At 45.4% G+C, this 17,617-nt stretch overlaps 1 protein-coding gene across 1 annotated transcript in view; it reads right to left on the reverse strand.

Annotated features, from left to right (window-relative positions):
- The window catches only part of LOC146830518 (complement C4-B-like), a 554,995-nt gene that overhangs the window by 250,845 nt on the left and 286,533 nt on the right, over positions 1 to 17,617 (reverse strand). The window contains exon 24 of the mRNA XM_085604724.1: positions 3,333 to 3,536. Within this exon, the coding sequence (XP_085460850.1) occupies positions 3,333 to 3,536 (204 nt within the window). The remainder of the gene's footprint in view (positions 1 to 3,332; positions 3,537 to 17,617) is intronic.

Below are 17,617 nucleotides of genomic sequence, written 5' to 3' on the forward strand. Positions count from 1 at the left end.
CAACATTGCCACCTGGACACTTCCCACCCTTCTGGTGAGGTGGGTTACCACAGCGATAACTCATTTGTTTTGTGTTAGAAAATTGTGTCACATATTTGCCCACAGAGGAGTTTTTACTTTCAGTATTTCTTGGGGAAGAATATCGAATATCAACCTTAGCATTACCTATAACAACATTTACTGATTCAAGAGCTTTATCCTCTAGTTCCTTCAGCGAAATCTGGGACGTTTCAATACTTTTCGCTATTTTGATTGTCTCATCAAGAGTGGAGTTACTTAGAGACAAGAATTTTTGGCGAATTTGTTTGTCCTTGCATTGGCATACAAATTGATCTCTGATAAGTAAATACTTCAAATTGACAAACAGAGGCCAGACTGCGCAGGACAGAGATGTAAGAGTCAATGTCTTCTCCTTCACCTTGACGTCTTTTAAAGAATTTGTGACATAAAACCATTAGGCTTGGTTGTTCATCAAACCTCGTTTTGAGTTTTGTAATGGTGTCTTGATAGACATCACCATCATCATCTGGAAGAAGAGGTATTTCAGGAAGGTGCTTAAAAATAGACCTACCCTCAAATCCCAAGGAATGGAGAAGAAGGCATTTTTTGCGCTGACTGCTAAATCTGGAAGCACCAATTGCTCCGAGATAGGTGTTAAAAGCATCAAACCAAATCTCCCATTGAACAGGAGGTTCTCCAGGAGAGTCCAAGAAAGAAGGAGGAGGAACAACAGTTTGCATGATCCAGATGTGGACGAAAAGAAGAAAAGATACAGAAAAAACTAAAATAAATGTATAAGATGTCACATAAAAGATGAAGGGTGAAAAATGCAGCAGAAAAAAAACAACGAAGATTGCAAGAGGTAATGAAACAACAGAAAAACAGCAGAGTGAGAAAAAAATATTGGTGTGCGAATCACCGTGTGCAAATTCGCTTTTCTCTTTATAAAAGTTAAAAGCTGGCAAAAAGGTGAGAATAACTGTATTGATCTCCGCTGTGCAGACTTAAGATGTGTGGATCATCGATAAGATGTGTGGATCATCGAGATAATACCCACCTGAAAAGTTTTTATAAACAAATTCTTGCAAAATGGTTTCCAAATTGATATGAATAGCACTTGGGATATGGTGATCACAAAATGTGAAATGACATCAGCAAGAAAAGACAAAGGTGTGCTAATCACCCTGATCAGCTTTGCAGGAACAACTTGAGACTGCCATGTAAATAGTGCTTTTAACTGTATTGTTGTGCTGATCACCGTATAAATATCTTCAATAATTAAGTGCGTTTCACCGTACTTCAACCAGAAGTTAAACACGATTAAAAAAAAAGAAGGTGTGCCAGTCACCGTGACCGGCTTCACATGCAGCTGAACTGGTTGCTGAATGCCCGTGAAAGCCTTAGTAGAGTTTCACCCTATCGTAATAGAGATGACTGCCGAGAAATGTGTGATGTGTCACACGCACAGAGTTTGGCAGAGCCAGCCACTGGATCTGGCTTGCTATTTGAGGTGTGTAAGTCAGGCAAGGACAGGCAAGGCGTTTGGCCCACCCAATGCACAGTGTTAAAGTGCATTGAAAATAGTATCCAGTAAACAGACAAAGCATTGCGATAACGTGAAAAACAGTCAAAGCGTGGAGGGCACTATACAGTCACAGTCAAAACGGAGAAGAACTCTTTGAAGAAATAACGGCAGTCTGCTTGCGCACAATGCGATTCCGAAACGGTGCGCCTTAAGGGCGATTCGAATGGCGAACAATTAAAGTCAGACAACAGTCTTACCGCCAAGGAAGGTTGGAACCTTTAGTTTTCTCCTTTAGATAAGTCGGATAGCAGAATGCACACGTAGGGTTCAGCGTGTTACCATGTAGCCAGCTTGTCGCCACAAATTTGTACTGATGAAGCAGGCATGAAGGAGTTGATTTCACAACTTTATTAGATGTAGGCTACAAGGCAGAAAGTAGACATAGGCAAATCTCCATCCAGCTCCAACCGTCCTCCAAACCTTTTGAATACAACAAGCCCAGCAACAAGGCAACCAGGCAACCATAGAACATTCTAACAGGAATGACACCAGCATTAGAACATTGAGCTGCAACATAGGGCTACAGCACAAAGTAAAGTAATACATAGAATACAACAGAGTACCCAATATGTACTCGCAAATTGCGCATGCAATTTCAAGGGTGCAAGGGTGCCAAAAGGACACCCTGTTGCACCCCTGAAATTACAGTGTATCCACATGTTGCACACACATATGCCCCAAGGGCATGTGCGTGTGTAACATGGGACTTTGAAAAATGCACTTTGGTGCATTTTTCAAAGAAATCGCAAATTACCATCACCTTTTGCGATTCTTAATTGCGAAATCGGAATTATTTTTCTCTAATGCATTGCATATAAGGAATCGCATTTGGGATGATGCATCCCAAATGCAAAAATACCGGTTGCAAAGGGGCATATTCTGCGAATCTGGCCCTATGCGACCAATATTTGGTTTGATGCATGTGTACCCCAATGTTGGAGAAGCTTAGGGAATAAACCCCTGTGTGTCATGGCTGTTGTATCTGTGAAACAAACTCCTGCTTTGGGAGTAGAAAGTCAACCAAGACCTGTCAGACATGACTGTCAACTGGCATCTTTCTTTGCCTTCAGTGCTCCCTCCACCAGGGCCAGACAGCTGGGGATCTCAATTCATGGCAGTAAATAGGGCCTTCACTGATATGGAGGCTGCACTGGAAACATCCTTCTTTGCCCTGGTCTTAATGATGCTGATGTCTTGAAGACACATTAGAGGTTTGGTCACTCTCTCTCCACTCTCTTCTCCAAGGAAAAGGGGCAGGGAGAGTTCAGACTAAGGTAAGAGCTAACAAGTTGCCAAACACAGCAGAAATTCCATAATATAGATTTACAGAGAATTTTAGTAGATATGATTTTAGATTTCAAGCTTGATTGATGTATTCAGAAACTTAAAAAATATGGGAGGGAAGCAGAGCATACCTTGGACTAACTAATGAGATTATTTCATCATAAGAAATTAGTTGCCTACCTGTACTCCAGTTTCCAACACTGTAATGTTTTATATATTGACATGGTTGAATCATTCCTCGTCGTCAGGCTGGGATGCCCACTCTGACGACGGGGAATGATTTAGGCTTGTCAATATATAAAAGATCCAATGATGGAGAAATGTACATCGCCAATGTGGGTTAATAACGGCAATAGAACTGCCAGTGCGATTGTGTTTAGCATTTCCCTAACAGCCACACTTTCCCTAAATGTTCAGCTGGTACTTTTGCCATCTTTACACCTAGCTACTGATGATACATCACCTTTTTCCATAGTCTCTCGTGCCTCATCCCGCCGCTCTGGTCCGAGCTGGGTCCACTGCTCGGTTTCATCTAGGTACTTCATGGCATATACCCCTGGTGCCATGTAAATCATGGTCTGCTCGGCGCAACCCGTAGGCACCCGGATCAGGCGGCTCACTCCATCGGCAGCCAAGCTGTTGTTGACAGTCTCTATGGAGTTGTCGGCTACAGAAAACAGACGAAAAGGCATTTAACTTGATGTGTCTTGATTGTCCCTACAGTAATCCATCATATTCACTTTAACCTTACACAATCACTCCATCTTCAGACCAAACACGGGCTTGACTACACGAATATTTAAATAGACACGGGCGGTACTGACCACATACAGATTTGGTTTCAACATGTTAATAAGCAGTTTTCAGGTTTGTCACCAGGTTCACAGGATATTGGCATAAGCTAGGGATATTAACACTAGACTAATGTTTCATGTTTGAGTCTGTCTACAAAAGAATTTATGCAAGATTGTATGGTGGACGATATCAATACAATCCTTACCAAAGCAAACACATGTAAAATATACAATTTGGGATACAGAGAGAACATATGGCAAGTCCAACATTTTGAGGCTCTGCACAAATAATCTGTTAACTCCCCATTAGTGAGAATGCAGACATATCACCCAACTGATGCACTTTCTTAAAAAAGAGGAAACGGCAGAAACAAAATGTGGCATGCCCTCCAAGCACTGGAGCTAATGTTGACCTTAAACACCACTAGTCACTGCTACAGGCATGTAAGGGATCACTTAGCATTTTGGAGACATGATCCTCTTGAGGTACTCATGAAAAAGACCTTTGATAGTGCTCCACTCATGAGAATGAAATAGCCATGATTCTGTCCTTCATATCCTGGCAAAGACCTACAGAAGGGGCTCAGCCAGACATTGCTTTGCAGCAAAAAATCATCATCTGTGTTGAGACGATGAAATATTGATGGTGGATTTATAAAGAGACTTTAAAGATACCATAAAACCAGAGGTTCAATTGATGGACAACTTACAGCCAACCCAATCCAATTCCATTTCAGGACCGGAGGCGAGGATTATGCTTATCTGTGTTTTATTGAAGCAGCCATTCATTAAACAAAATATTTCCCCAACAGTATGCACAACAAAACTACAACTCCCATGAGTTCTTCAGAATAACTCCACAAATGGCCCAACTATGGCAGATAACAGTTCCAACAATGAGCCAATCAGACTCCACCAGGTGTCCCATAGTCCTTCCTAATTTGGTGTGTGTGCTTGTTATGGCCGTAGGAACGTGTTTTTGCACTCCTCCACAGCTGCTATTCTGGTGTGGATTCGTGGTGCGATCCTCGACCCACTTGGTGGCACTACGGGATGGTTGACACTCCTCTACTGATGCGCGATTCCTGTCAATTCACATCAGTGGATGCTGGGGTCATGTGCTGGTAGCTGCCGCCTGGAGCCTTTTTGACCTAGAGCGTGACGCCCCAGCACGCTGGGGTCTGTAAACGATTGGGGAAATCCCCTAGGGTTTGCTGCATTGACGCCCTGCTTGGGTCAGTAGTAAGTGCATTATTATGCTCCCAGGGGTTTTTATTACTGTTGGTGGCCACAAGGGTCTGTGGGAGAACACGCTCCCAGGCACTTGATTTCCCCTACTGATTTTGGCAGCGGGGGGACGTGTTCCTGGCCTAGACCCATATTGTATGTGGCTTTGCCCACTAGAAACCCTTGACTGAATCCACAGTCCACCATTTACAGCCACCTGACTACCTACATTAGCCCTAAAGGGGGCTAAAAAGCTCTATAAGTGCCTGTATTGTCATTGTTTTCAAGATACGCCTTCCTTATGGAGGTTGAAGGGGACATGTATGAGGAACCTTTGGATGCCCTACCCTGGGGTGATGATTTTTATGATGCTGCGGACGCTTCTATTTACGGGGCATTTAATGAGGCCATGGGCCCTATGAAGAGTGCATTGTGCAACTGACTTCTTACAAATGCGCCAAGTGCCCTCAGGCACCACAGGAGGCTCCAGGGCCCTCTTCAGGGCCCCCAGCACCTACAAAGTTTGACCCAGCACTGGTGAAGTACCATTGTGTGGAGGGAGTGGATCTAGATGCCTTTGTGTGCCTAAAGCAGGCCTTTATGGCCCAAAACCCCGCGGGTTCCCCCTTCTGATCCAGCGGAATCGCTGGAGCACCCTCCCCTGATCAGAATGAGGTCTCACTGTCGGATGAGGAGGTGGGATTCTCCAGTCTGTGGCGTACGCCCCTCTGCAGCCACCGAAACCCCGCTGCAGAGGCATGATCCGATATGTTGGATCCAGATGAGATTCTTCATCCCAGATCAGCAGAATGGGTCCCCGGCAACAAAGTGGCACACTATGTGGCCAACCGCCTACGTAAACCTCTAGAGAAAGCGGCGCATAGCAGCCTGTGGGCACAGTTCCCACATCCGGCTCTGGCTGACAAGGTTACATTGACACTGAAGATCGACCTTAGGATGGCTACTTTCCTAGCAAAATTTGTCAAGGACCCCAAGAAAGGTATCGACAGGTCCTAGAGAGCTTGCCAAGATAAGCTCCTGGACATGATGGGCCACTAAAATCCTAAAATCTTCGACATGGTGTAGGATGCCAAGTCTCCGGATTCCCTGATTTCCCCCCAGGTGCTCTCCGGATCGGCACAGACAGATTATCTTCTTAGGTAATGCCAACTACGCTCTATCCACGAAGGGACGTTTTTCTGTCTTGATATAGGTGGACCCAAAGATTGGGAACCTCATCACCTTGGAGGCAGTGGCCCAAGGAGGGCTGTTTGGGGAGCCTTTTTATTAACAAGCTCAGTATATTTGTCAACACGTTCACCTCAGACAAAGCTCAAACATCTATCAAGAGGGTTTTCCCTAATTAGGTTTTCCCTGGGGGGCGACCATGGTAGGTGGCGCTCAGACAGCTGATTCGCATCCCAAGCCCCTTCCAGAGGGCCAGACTTCAGGCAAGGCTATAATCAGGACCCAGGATGCTTTTTTCCCGTCCAGGGAGGACCTGGCCTAGCAATTTTGGCTGGAATGTTCACATGGGACTGTTACAATGGGGAGCAAGATCAAGACTGATTTGCATATGCCTGGGTCCAAACTGGAATGGCATGATGAGCAAAAAACGATGTATTTAGGTCCAGATCTCTGTACTGGGGGTGAATGTTTGACATTGTTCAGCATTCCGTCCATCAATAGTTTTTTTTTGCATTTGTCCTCCTAAGTGGGAAGGGTATGTCCAGACGTGGGTCCCATGCTCACCATGTTACTGGAGTTAAGCTAGCCTGGCTGATGAGGTTGATACCCTGAAACTGGTCCCAGAATTATTGTTTCCGGACCAGGGAGGACCTGGCCTGGCAGTTCAGGCTGGACTGTTCCTATGGGGAGCAGGGTCAAGACTCATTTGCATATTGCAGGTTGCAAACTTAAATGGCATGGTGAGCATAAAAATAAATTTAGGCCCAGATCTCTGTACTGGGGGTGAATGTTTGACATTGTTCAGCATTCTGTCAATCAATTGTTTTGCAATTATCAGGACCAGCAGTGTTTCGTCATCTTTTACCCACCAGGAGTCAACTCTTCAGAGGCTTCAAGGGGCAATCTAACCACTCCAATTCTGGTAAGTACTCATCATTCTTCTTTGATCCAGGTGGAAAGCAGACTAGTTCTCTTTCTCACAAGGTAGAGGACACTCACAACAGACACGTGGGTCCTGCAGATAGTGCAGAGATTTCAAACAGAATTTTATGGCACCCCGCTCCAACCCACCGGCCCTCAGCTGATCCAATTCTTTTCTCAGGAAGTCGCGCTTGTAGAGGTGGAGGTTCAATCACTCTTGGAAAAAGGTGCATTCGTCCAATGGCCATCCACCCCCACGGGTTTCTAAGCAACCTATTTCTGGTCATCAAGACCAAAGAAGGTTGTCGTCCTGTCATAAGCCCGCGAGAGTTCAACAAATGGCTGGTTTACTACCATTTCCAGATGGAAGAAATCCACTTCCTGCAGGATGTGTTGCGTCCGGGCAACTGGATGGTCCGTATGGACCTCAAGAACGTTTATCTGCCATTCCTAATCTTTCCTCCTCACCAGAGGTTTCTTCAGTTTCTTTGGCGCCATCAGACGTTTGAGTTTTCCAGCTTTCCGTTTGGACTCCCCACCACCCCTTGGTTTTTCAACAAGTTTCTCAAACTGGTGGTGGAACACCAGCAGGTGCCAGGGAAACGTCTCATTGTCGATATGCTTCTTATAGCTCAGTGTACACGACAGTTGTCGCTTCAACTACAAATGGCGATAGACCTTCTGGAAGACTTGGGATTCGTGGTCAACGACACGACGAAGAGTGACCTTCTTGGGATTTGTTATTGATTCGACCACATCCTTCCTGAGCCTTCCATCTCAGAAAATAGCAAAGATTAGACACAAATTGATGATAACTCTGGCGAAGCCCTGCACGTCGGTTGCATCAAATTGCCCATCTTGTCGGCCTTTTCTCTTCCTCCATCCAGGTCATTTTTCTGGGACCCCTACATTATCGGGCCTTTCAAAGACCTAAGGCAAATCATCTGCGCAAGGGTCTTACATACTCACAGACAGAGTCCCTCTCAGAAGAGGCAATGGGGGAAATCTGGTGACTTTCTCACATGAAAGCCTGGAAAGGGAGAGCGATTTTTGGTTCGGACCCAGATGTCGTCATCAAGTCCAAGGCCAGCAGGTCAGGCTGGGATGCATGGTGTGATGATTTTTACACCGGAGGTTCTTGGTCCCCCCACGAGACGACCTCATATAAATTGCTTATAGTGCCTCACAGTGTCATTCGCAGTCCGGTGCTGGATGAAGGGCAGGATTCAGTCTTCTGTTCTCCTCAAGATGGACAATGTCTCAGGTGGCACGATACATCAATCATCAGGGGGGCACGGGCTTCCAAGATCCTCACCGACCTGGCCACAAATTTATGCCAATACTGCCTGGACTATCAGGTCTCAGAGATAGTGGAGTACTTGTCAAGTCAGGCGAACGTGGTGGCGGGTTGGCACTCCCGGCATTTCTGGCACTCAAGCTTGTGGAGGCTTCATCCAGAAGCGTTTACCGCCCTCCAGAATGCTGGGGTCCATTTTTAGTGGACCTACTAGCAACGCAGCTGGATCACCAACTTCTCAGGTTCTTCAGCTAGAGACCGGACCCACAAGCAGTGGTTAAGGACGCCTTCATGCAAGACTGGCCTCTGCATTTTGCCTATTTGTAATGCTCACCCAGGCCACGGCCCAGATCCGGTGACAGAAAGTGGATGTGGTGATGATTACACCAACAAAGACATCTCTGGTTTCTGGTTCTTCTGGAACTTTCCTGGGATTCTCCAATCCCACTCCCCCCTGTTTTCTCCACTTCTTCTCAATTCGGATCGCCTGCCGCACCGACTGGTGCTGGAAAACGCGCTCTCCCTGATGCTTGGTGGATTCCAGGGGACGTTGGTCGGTTCTGGGACTCTCGACACAGGCTGAACACATCTTGTCGAGAGCATGGGCAAATAGTATCATTAAACGGTACAGGTCAGCCTGGATCAGATGGACTAGTGGTGCCTGCGAAGATGTTTGGGTCCTGTGGGGCCGACACTGTCCAGATCCTCAATTTCTTACCGAGCTTGGCAACCATGCACCATGGTGCAAGGGTGCACGCGTTGGTGCAAGGCAGCCAATTGTGTGCCAGCGCAGTGGAAGAGGACAGGCATGTGCCTAGCTCATAGATACGGTGCATTCCTGCCCTTTCCTTTGGGGCAGGGCAGTGCAGCAAAGTGACTTGTTGAGCTGCCCTGCGTCAAAACTAGTAAATACGCCCCTTAGTGCTTATGAGCCCTTTACTAGCAACACCCCTGAAGGCAGGTTCGTTTTCTTGCTATATGAAGTAACACTAGCAATACAGCGGAACCCAGCAGGTAAAGTACCCAGTCCTGAGGGGGGGCCTATCAACCTCCTAAAATTCAACCTAGAGTTATGGGCGTCATTGATGTCCAGCATCTTTAATAGCCTAGCTTATATACAACTGCCAAGATCCTGGTCACCTTTGATCACTGTACCCGTCTTTAAAAAGGGCAATCACTCTAACCCTAGAAGTTATCGGCCCATTTCCCTTATTGACATCTCAGTTAAAATTATCGGCAGAGTCATTTATAATAGAATCTGTGATTGGGCCAACAAAAATAGCATCCTTAATTTATGCCAATATATATTTAGAGAGCGGCTGGGTACTGTGGAGCAGTACCCCAACCTTAATTTGGTCAGAGGCAAATAAACCACTGCCCAGCACTGCCCACTATACCTGGCATGTATGGACCAGTCAACGGCGTTAGACTGTGTTAACTGATCGAAACTATAAGCGACTTTACTGGAACAGGGGCTGGATGAGAAACTAATAAGCTTTTTATTCACCCTTCACAAGAATATTTTAGCAAATGTTAGATTATTTTATTTTACATTTGCCTAGTCATTCTAATAGATGAATCTGTACACTAGTTATTTTAATGTAGGTAATTACAATTGTTTTAAATCGTTAGTGCTTTTATAGATGTCTCTGTCATCCGAATACAGTTTGGCTGATGATGACATGCCACGTTTAGTGTCATTCAGTTCATCTGTGTTTGCATCAAGGAGCAAAGAATCTTGTGGGAGTTAAAATGGGAAATTTCACTTTTTGGAACATCCCTATGTCTAGGCCCACGCTTGAGGAATCTGCACGAAACTTGGCACGATGAACCCAAATTGGAGGCACTTTTTTTGGGGGGGGGGGAGGGGGAGTTTTGGACAGATCTGTTGAATGGTATGAAAGTTAAGAAAACAAGAACATTTCTTATCAATGGAAATTCTGACCTAACCGTAACGAGAGAGGAGTTATTGCAGTCTGCGTTATACATATAACAGGATGCTTTGTCAGTGACTTCTGAGCTAAGAGTCATGTATATATATATATATATATATATATGTGTGTGTAATTAGTATCCATTAATTGGACAGTCACGTAACTAATCTTGCTGTACCACCAACCTATACATTAAGGAATGTATTTCGCACAATTAAGAATGTTTTTCACACTGAGGTTTTGTGTTCAGACAGGTGGGATGGAAGGTCATATAAGAACTATCCATTCTAGTCCAATATGCATATGTTGTCTAATCTACATGTCTCTGCTGTTTTACTTATTTTTTCAGTTTTTCTAAAAACTGTCAATGTATTACGCAACGAATATCGATGGATCTATTGTAATGCACATGAAACTGGTAAATAAAGTTTAAAAAAATAATGTTTTTCACTCAATTAATTGATTTCTAATACTGAATGTCATGACCTACAGATTTGCAACAAATGCCCCAGTCGTTGGAAAAAGACAAGTATTTGAAGTCACAAACATGATCTTTCTACTGTACGAATTTCAATACTTTTAATAAGAAATGCTGCCTACGGGAGATTGTTTTAAGCTTAAATTCTGTGAAGAAACATTGAGCATCAGGAGTTCTGTCATTCGCTTTTTGGGGTAGTTTGCACCATAAGTTACTGCTGTCTGTAAGGGATGTGATTCCACGGAATGCATTGAGCAGTTCTGATTATAGAGAGAAGGGCAGGTTATGAAACTGATGGTATTGTAAAGAAGTATGGAACAAACCGGTAACCAAGCCCTGCAGACAGGAACAAAATACTTATGGCACCAAAACAACCGAGGAGAAATGCTGCAAACACTATTGATATCCAATGGACTAGGGAGGTTGCTTATGTCTGGGAAACAGGCGTTTCATCTATACAGCGTGTGAAATGAATAGATGACTGAGTGGCACTGATTTTAGACGTTATTGTAACCTCTATCTATCTATCATTCAAAGACATCACCATCAACAAGGAGCCTTAATCCTGGGCAGTGGGAGAGGTATCTGGTTTTATGTAAACCCATCAGCTAATTTAATTTCTGCCCTTCCGAGTACTAATACAGTCACTTTTTCTGCATCACGACTTTCTGTTTCTTTGTCTGCCCCATGGCACTTGTGTTTAGCATACAAAATAGTCAAATCTTGATCCTTGCAGGAAGAAAATGAGTTACTTACCTGTAACTACGGTTCTCCAGTATTGGTATCTTTCATAGATTCACATGCTTGAATCATCCCAGTCCTCGCAGTGGCAGTCCCATGGTATACATATAAAAGCAGTAGATAAAATGACCACAGGCTACCAGGCAATGAAAAGTCAGTGTAATAGCCTATCCACATTCATTTGTAAAAAAGAACCAAAACTAACCAACAGCCAATCAGGCAACGGCACCCTCTAGAACAATCCCAAGAGAGGGTAGGTTCCTCAGATTTTTCAGCACAAGTGTGACATTATAAACCTTAGAGAATAAAGGAAACCTCTCCGGGGAGGGGGGTGGGTGGCATGTGAATCTATGAATGATACCAATACTGGAGAACCGTAGTTACAGGTAAGTAACTCATTTTCTTCTCCAGTATTGGATCTTTCATAGATTCACATGCTTGAACCAAAGTAGCTAGCAGTTTCATAAACATGCATGTTTAATGCACCTTAGAGGATGGTGGATTATAACATACATGCCAATATAAAATACATTAATGAGATAATACGGAACAACAAATCAACCATAAAAGCATATATAAATATATATATATATAAATGTATATATATCAGATAAGGTAGGCCTCTAAAGATCTACCATCTAAAATTAGAGGCCTACCTTATTGAAATAGATGACGCAGGACGGCCTGTCCCGCTGCTGCTTCGCTATAAGTTGCCATATCCAGGCAATAGTGCAGCGTGAAAGTATGAGCATTCTTCCACGTAGCGGCTCAGCAAATCTTGTCCAGCGGGACACCAGCAAAGAGAGCAGCAGAATAAGACACTGCTCTTGTGGAATGCACCTTGGTTTTGGTTGTAAGCGGGTTACCCACCTTTGAATGGCACAATTGAATAGTGGCAGCAATCCATCGGGCAACAGTCCCTTTTGTAACAGCAGATCATAGTTTAACAGGTACATAGGAAACTAGGAGTTGATCCCTTCTGCGCAGATGCTTTGTCTTTTGTAAATAAAATTTAAGGCATCTTTTTACATCTAAAGAGTCAAGATATTTCTCATCTGGAGATGAAGGATTTGGGAAAAAAGTGTATGAAATTACAGGTTCATTAAGGTGAAACTGGGATGGCACCTTTGGAATAAATTTAGGATTTGTTCGAAACATTAAATAATCCTTTGTGAAATGTAAGTAAGGTTCTTTAATGGTGAAGACCTGAATTTTACTTACTCTTCTAGCCGATGTAAGTGCGAGAAGCAAGGCTATTTTCCATGAGAGAAATGTGAGCTCTATCTTGTGGATCGGCTCAAAAGGTGGTTTCATTAACTGAGAAAGGACCACATTAAGGCGCCATTCTGGTGGAGGAGGCCTATTAGGTGGAAAAGTTCTGAAAAGGCCTTTCATGAACTGTTTGATGATGCGAGCAGAACAAAGATAAGAGGCGTCAGACATCCGTCTATATTGAGAGATGGCTGCGAGGTGTGCCCTTATTGAAGATACACCAGACCTGATCTTGCCAGAGAGAAGGCGGGATTTTTTTCTGGGGAAGAGTGAAGAAGGTGAGTATCATTGCGATGGTGCCAAGAACAAAAACGTTTCCATTTCAGCCTATATGTTTTAGTAGTAGACTCAGCATCTTGCCCTGGACAAAATATCTTTACAATCCTGAGGGATACCTAAATCCTTGAACTCAGGTTACAGGCATGCAATTGAAGATAAGCTGGGTGCGGATGCAGGATCTGTTTCTTGTTCATCGTTAGCAGGGTGGCTGACGGAGGAAGGCTATAAGGATTGTATTGCGACAGCAGGCGCATCTCCGTGAACCAGTGCTGACGTGGCCAACGTGGAGCAATGAGAATGAGTTGGCACGGTTCCTGTTTCATTTTCATCAACACCCTGGAGATCAGGAGGTATGGGGTGAAAAGCATACGCAAAGATTCCTGACCATCTTATCGAAAATGCATTCCCCCATGACCCTGTCTGAGGTTCCCTGCTGGCAAAGAACCAGAATTTCTGGTTCCCCTGAGAAGCAAATAGATCCAAGCTGGGTGTTCCCCATTTTTGGAAGATGTGGTTGAGAATTGATTGGTTGAGTTCCAACTCGTGATTTGATTGATTCAACCTGCTCAAGGTGTCTGCCAGGTTGTTCTTTATTCCTGGGAGTTGCTCCGCTTTGATATCTATATGATGTCGTAAAGACCATTCCCATATCTGTTGAGCTTCCCAAGATAGGATCGGAGATCTTGTTCCTCCCTGCTTGTTCATATAATGCATGCAGGTGGTGGTGTTCGTGCGTATGAGGACTGAGGATGCTCTTATCCTTCGGAGGAATGACTGGAGGGCTAGAAAGATTGCCTGTAGTTCCAGAAAATTGATATGCATTTTGGAAAGAGAGACTCCATTTGCCACTTATTTGGAGGTCTTGCAGATGTGCTCCCCAACCTTCCAAAAGATGCATCTGTTGTAAGAACAAACTCTGGAGGAGGAGAAAGGAATGACAGTCCCAGAGAGAGGTTGCAAGGAGATTGCCACCAAAGGAGTGCATCCTTCATGATTGGAGTTATCCGAACTATGTTGTCGAATGATCCTGATATTTGAAGCCATTGGGCATCCAACTGCTCTTGAAGTGGTCTCATCCTTAGTCGAGCATGAGGCACCATGAGAATGGCAGAAGACATCATCCCGAGAAAGGATATGAGGAGATGTAAAGAAGCGCACTCTCTTCTGTAAAGGTCGTGAGCCAGAGATATGATGGTGCTCAGTCTTTCTGTTGACAAGAAGAACAAGATTCCTCACCTTATGAATATCTCCTGCACCAGCATTCCGCAGAATTTTTTCCTAGCTCTCCATGCCGATGAGGACGTCGGCTCTGCTCGCGACTCTGCATGATGTCACCGGAGCCATAAGAGAGCCTCATCGGCGTGATGACATCAGTTCCACCCATTTTTTCCGTGCCTCTGAGGCGAACAGGTGGACCGACATCAGATTCAAAGTGTACACAGTACACAACATTTGAACCAATATACACAGTACAAAATCAAAAAGGAAAGCTAAAGAACATCAGCATTTCATAAAAATGTACCAGATAGAAGGAAGATACAATGTAAAACAACAAGCCAAATAAGGCATCCTTTAAGTTATACAAAGGTGGACAACGGGGAGGAGGGTGGGTCAGTGAGGAATCCACAGGCAGATACTGTATCCACCAGAAAAAGCGTTCCCAAAGGTAAGTAACTTGTTCTTCTGATGGATACATCTGCCTGTGGATTCCTCACCTTATGAATAGATTCCCACAGCAGACCCACTTCCGGAGGAGGGTGTCCATCTTTCTTATACCAAAAAGTCCTGCAGGACAGAGCGTGCAAAATGGCCCTCCCTCCTCATTTCGGAATCCAAGCAATTATGCTTTGCGAAAGTGTGGAGGGAGGCCCTTACAAATGTCCAACACAGGAACACCTCGTGCTAAAGCAGAGGTGGAAGACTTAGCCCTAGTAGAATGAGCTCTAATACCCTCAGGTGGTTCCTTACCAGCAAGGGTGTAGCAGATCTTGATGCACAAGATGATCCACCTGGATAGAGTGCGCTTGGGCACAGCTTTGCCTTTTGAGCATCCAACGTAGCCCACAAAGAGCTGATCGTCCAAACGTAAGTCCTTTGTCCTGTCCAAATAAAAGCTCACCGCTCTTTTAGGGTCCAGGTGGTGAAGTCTCGCCTCCTCCTTGGAAGGGTGAGGGGGAGGATAAAACACAGGAAGAGTTATGGACGGCCCCAGATGAAAAGGAGTAACTACCTTAGGCAGAAAAGCAGCCCTAGTGCTGAGGACCATGTATGGTCAAAAATGGGGGTTTTGAACTAAGAGCAGGAGGCTCACTCATCCTCCTTGCTGAGGTAATGGCTACCAGAATGACTGTTGGTAAGGCGTTTGATAAATTTCAAAATGATAGGAGACTTAAATAAAGACGGCTGATCAGGTAGACACGGAAAAGCCAATAAGGTCGACTAATAGTCTTTAACAGTAGCCACAGCACAACCCTGCTGAGCCAAGGAAAGAGCAAACTGAAGAATATTCGACAAGTGGGCCTTTAAAGGGTCAATGGATCTCTCTCGACACCATTTAACGAATCTTGACCATCTGTAGGAGTAAATGGACTTGGTGGAGTGTTGCCTGGCCGATAAAATAACATCCACCACGTCAGGCGGGAGAGAGAAGGAACTCATGTTGCCCCGTTCAATCTCCAGGCATGAAGGTGCAGGCTCTGGAGGCGGGGGTGTAGAACCTGCCCCTATGTCTGTGAGAGGAGGTCTGCCCTGAGAGGGAGACGGAGCGGACGGTGCAATGAGACGTGAAGTAGATCTGTGTACCACACCCTTCTTGGCCAATCCGGGGCGATCAATATGACTTGGGCCCGGTCTTGGCGAATCTTCCTCAGAACCCAAGGGTATGGGAGGAAATGCGTAGAGGAGTTGAGAGCTCCAACTCAACTGAAACGCGTCCCCCAACGCCTCCTGCATCGGAAACTGGAGACTGCAGAATGACGGGCAATGCGAAAGTGGCAAACAGGTCCACCCGAGGAGGACGACTGAGACTGTCCGCACGCACATTTAGCAGCCCAGCCAGATGATTTGCCATCAAACAAATCCGATGGTCCTAAGCCCAGGACCAAAGTCGCAATACCTCTCTGCAGAGACGGTACGACCCTACTCCTCCCTGTAGGTTGACATACCACATCGCGGTAGTGTTGTCCGTCAGGACTTGAACCGACTGACCGTGAAGGGAAGGGAGAAAGGCCTTGAACGCCAAACGTATCGCCCGCAATTCCAGAAGATTGATATGAGACAATTTTTCCTCTGAAGACCAAAGACCCTTGATCTCCAGATCCCCCAGATGAGCACCCCACCCTAGGGTAGAGACATCCGTTATCACTGTGGCCACCGATGGAGGAAGATGAAAGGGCTTTCCTTGAGACCGATTGCCCTCCACGCTCCACCAAGACATATCCGCTGCAGCTTCTCTGGAGATCCTGACTGACTCCCTGAGATCCCCGTTGTTCTGATACCACTGCCTGCGGAGACACCACTGGAGCGCTCTCATGTGCCAGCGTGCATGGTTGACCAACAGAATGCAGGAGGCGAACAGACCAAGCAGGCGAAGGACCTTCATAATTGGAACAACCGCTCCATTCTGGAATAAAGGGATCATCACCTGAATGAAGAATTCTTTGTGGAGGAGGAAATGCTCGACACACAGTAGTGTCCAGTACCGCCCCTATGAACAGGTTGTGCTGAGAGGGCACCAGGTGAGATTTGGGCACATTGATTGAAAAACCCAAGTTGAACAACAGTTGAGATGTTACACGCAGATTATGAAGCACCAATTCTGGCGACTCCGCTTTGAGCAGCCAGTAGTCCAGATAGGGGAAAATAGGAATCCCCGACCTTCTGAGATGAGCTGCCACCACTGCCATCACCTTTGTGAAGACTCGAGGTGCAGTAATAAGACCGAACAGGAAGACCGCAAACTGGTAGTGCTGCGACCCAACCGTAAAACTGAGATAATTCCTGTGCGACTTCAGAATGGGGATGTGAAAATATGCATCCTGTAAGTCGATCGACACCATGCAGTCCTCTTGCTGCAATGCCAGAAGAACCTGAGCAAGGGTCAGCATCTTGAATTTCTACTGCTTTAGGTAAAAATTCAAGACCCTGAGGTCCAGGATCGGACGTAACCTGCCGTCCTTTTTGGGGATCAGGAAATACTGGGAGTAGCATCCCTGACCCCTTTCCTGCTCCGGAACCACCTCTATCGCACCTTTTTGTAGTAATGCAAGAACCTCCTTCTGCAGAAGAAGCAAATGGTCCTCTGAACTAAAACCTTGGCAAGGAGGGTAAGGAGGAGGAAATTCCCGAAAGGGAAGGGCGTACCCATTCTCCATAAGGTTTAAAACCCAAAGGTCTGTCGTGACCGATTTCTAACCTTGCAGAAAGTGAGACAGCTGACCCCCTACAGGACCCACATGATCCAGGATGGGGGATCTAGGGCTGCTTTCCTGCAGTACCAGAGGGAGCGGGGGCAGCAGAAGAGGAGGAGATGAGATTGCGGGCAGAACCACGTTGGCGACCTTTGACACTTCCTCTATAAGATTTATAGAGTGGATTTTGCTGCTGCTGCTGAGGTTG

The sequence above is a fragment of the Triturus cristatus genome, chromosome 5_1 (genome assembly GCF_964204655.1).
Source record: "Triturus cristatus chromosome 5_1, aTriCri1.1, whole genome shotgun sequence".
NCBI classification, from domain to species: Eukaryota; Metazoa; Chordata; class Amphibia; order Caudata; family Salamandridae; genus Triturus; species Triturus cristatus.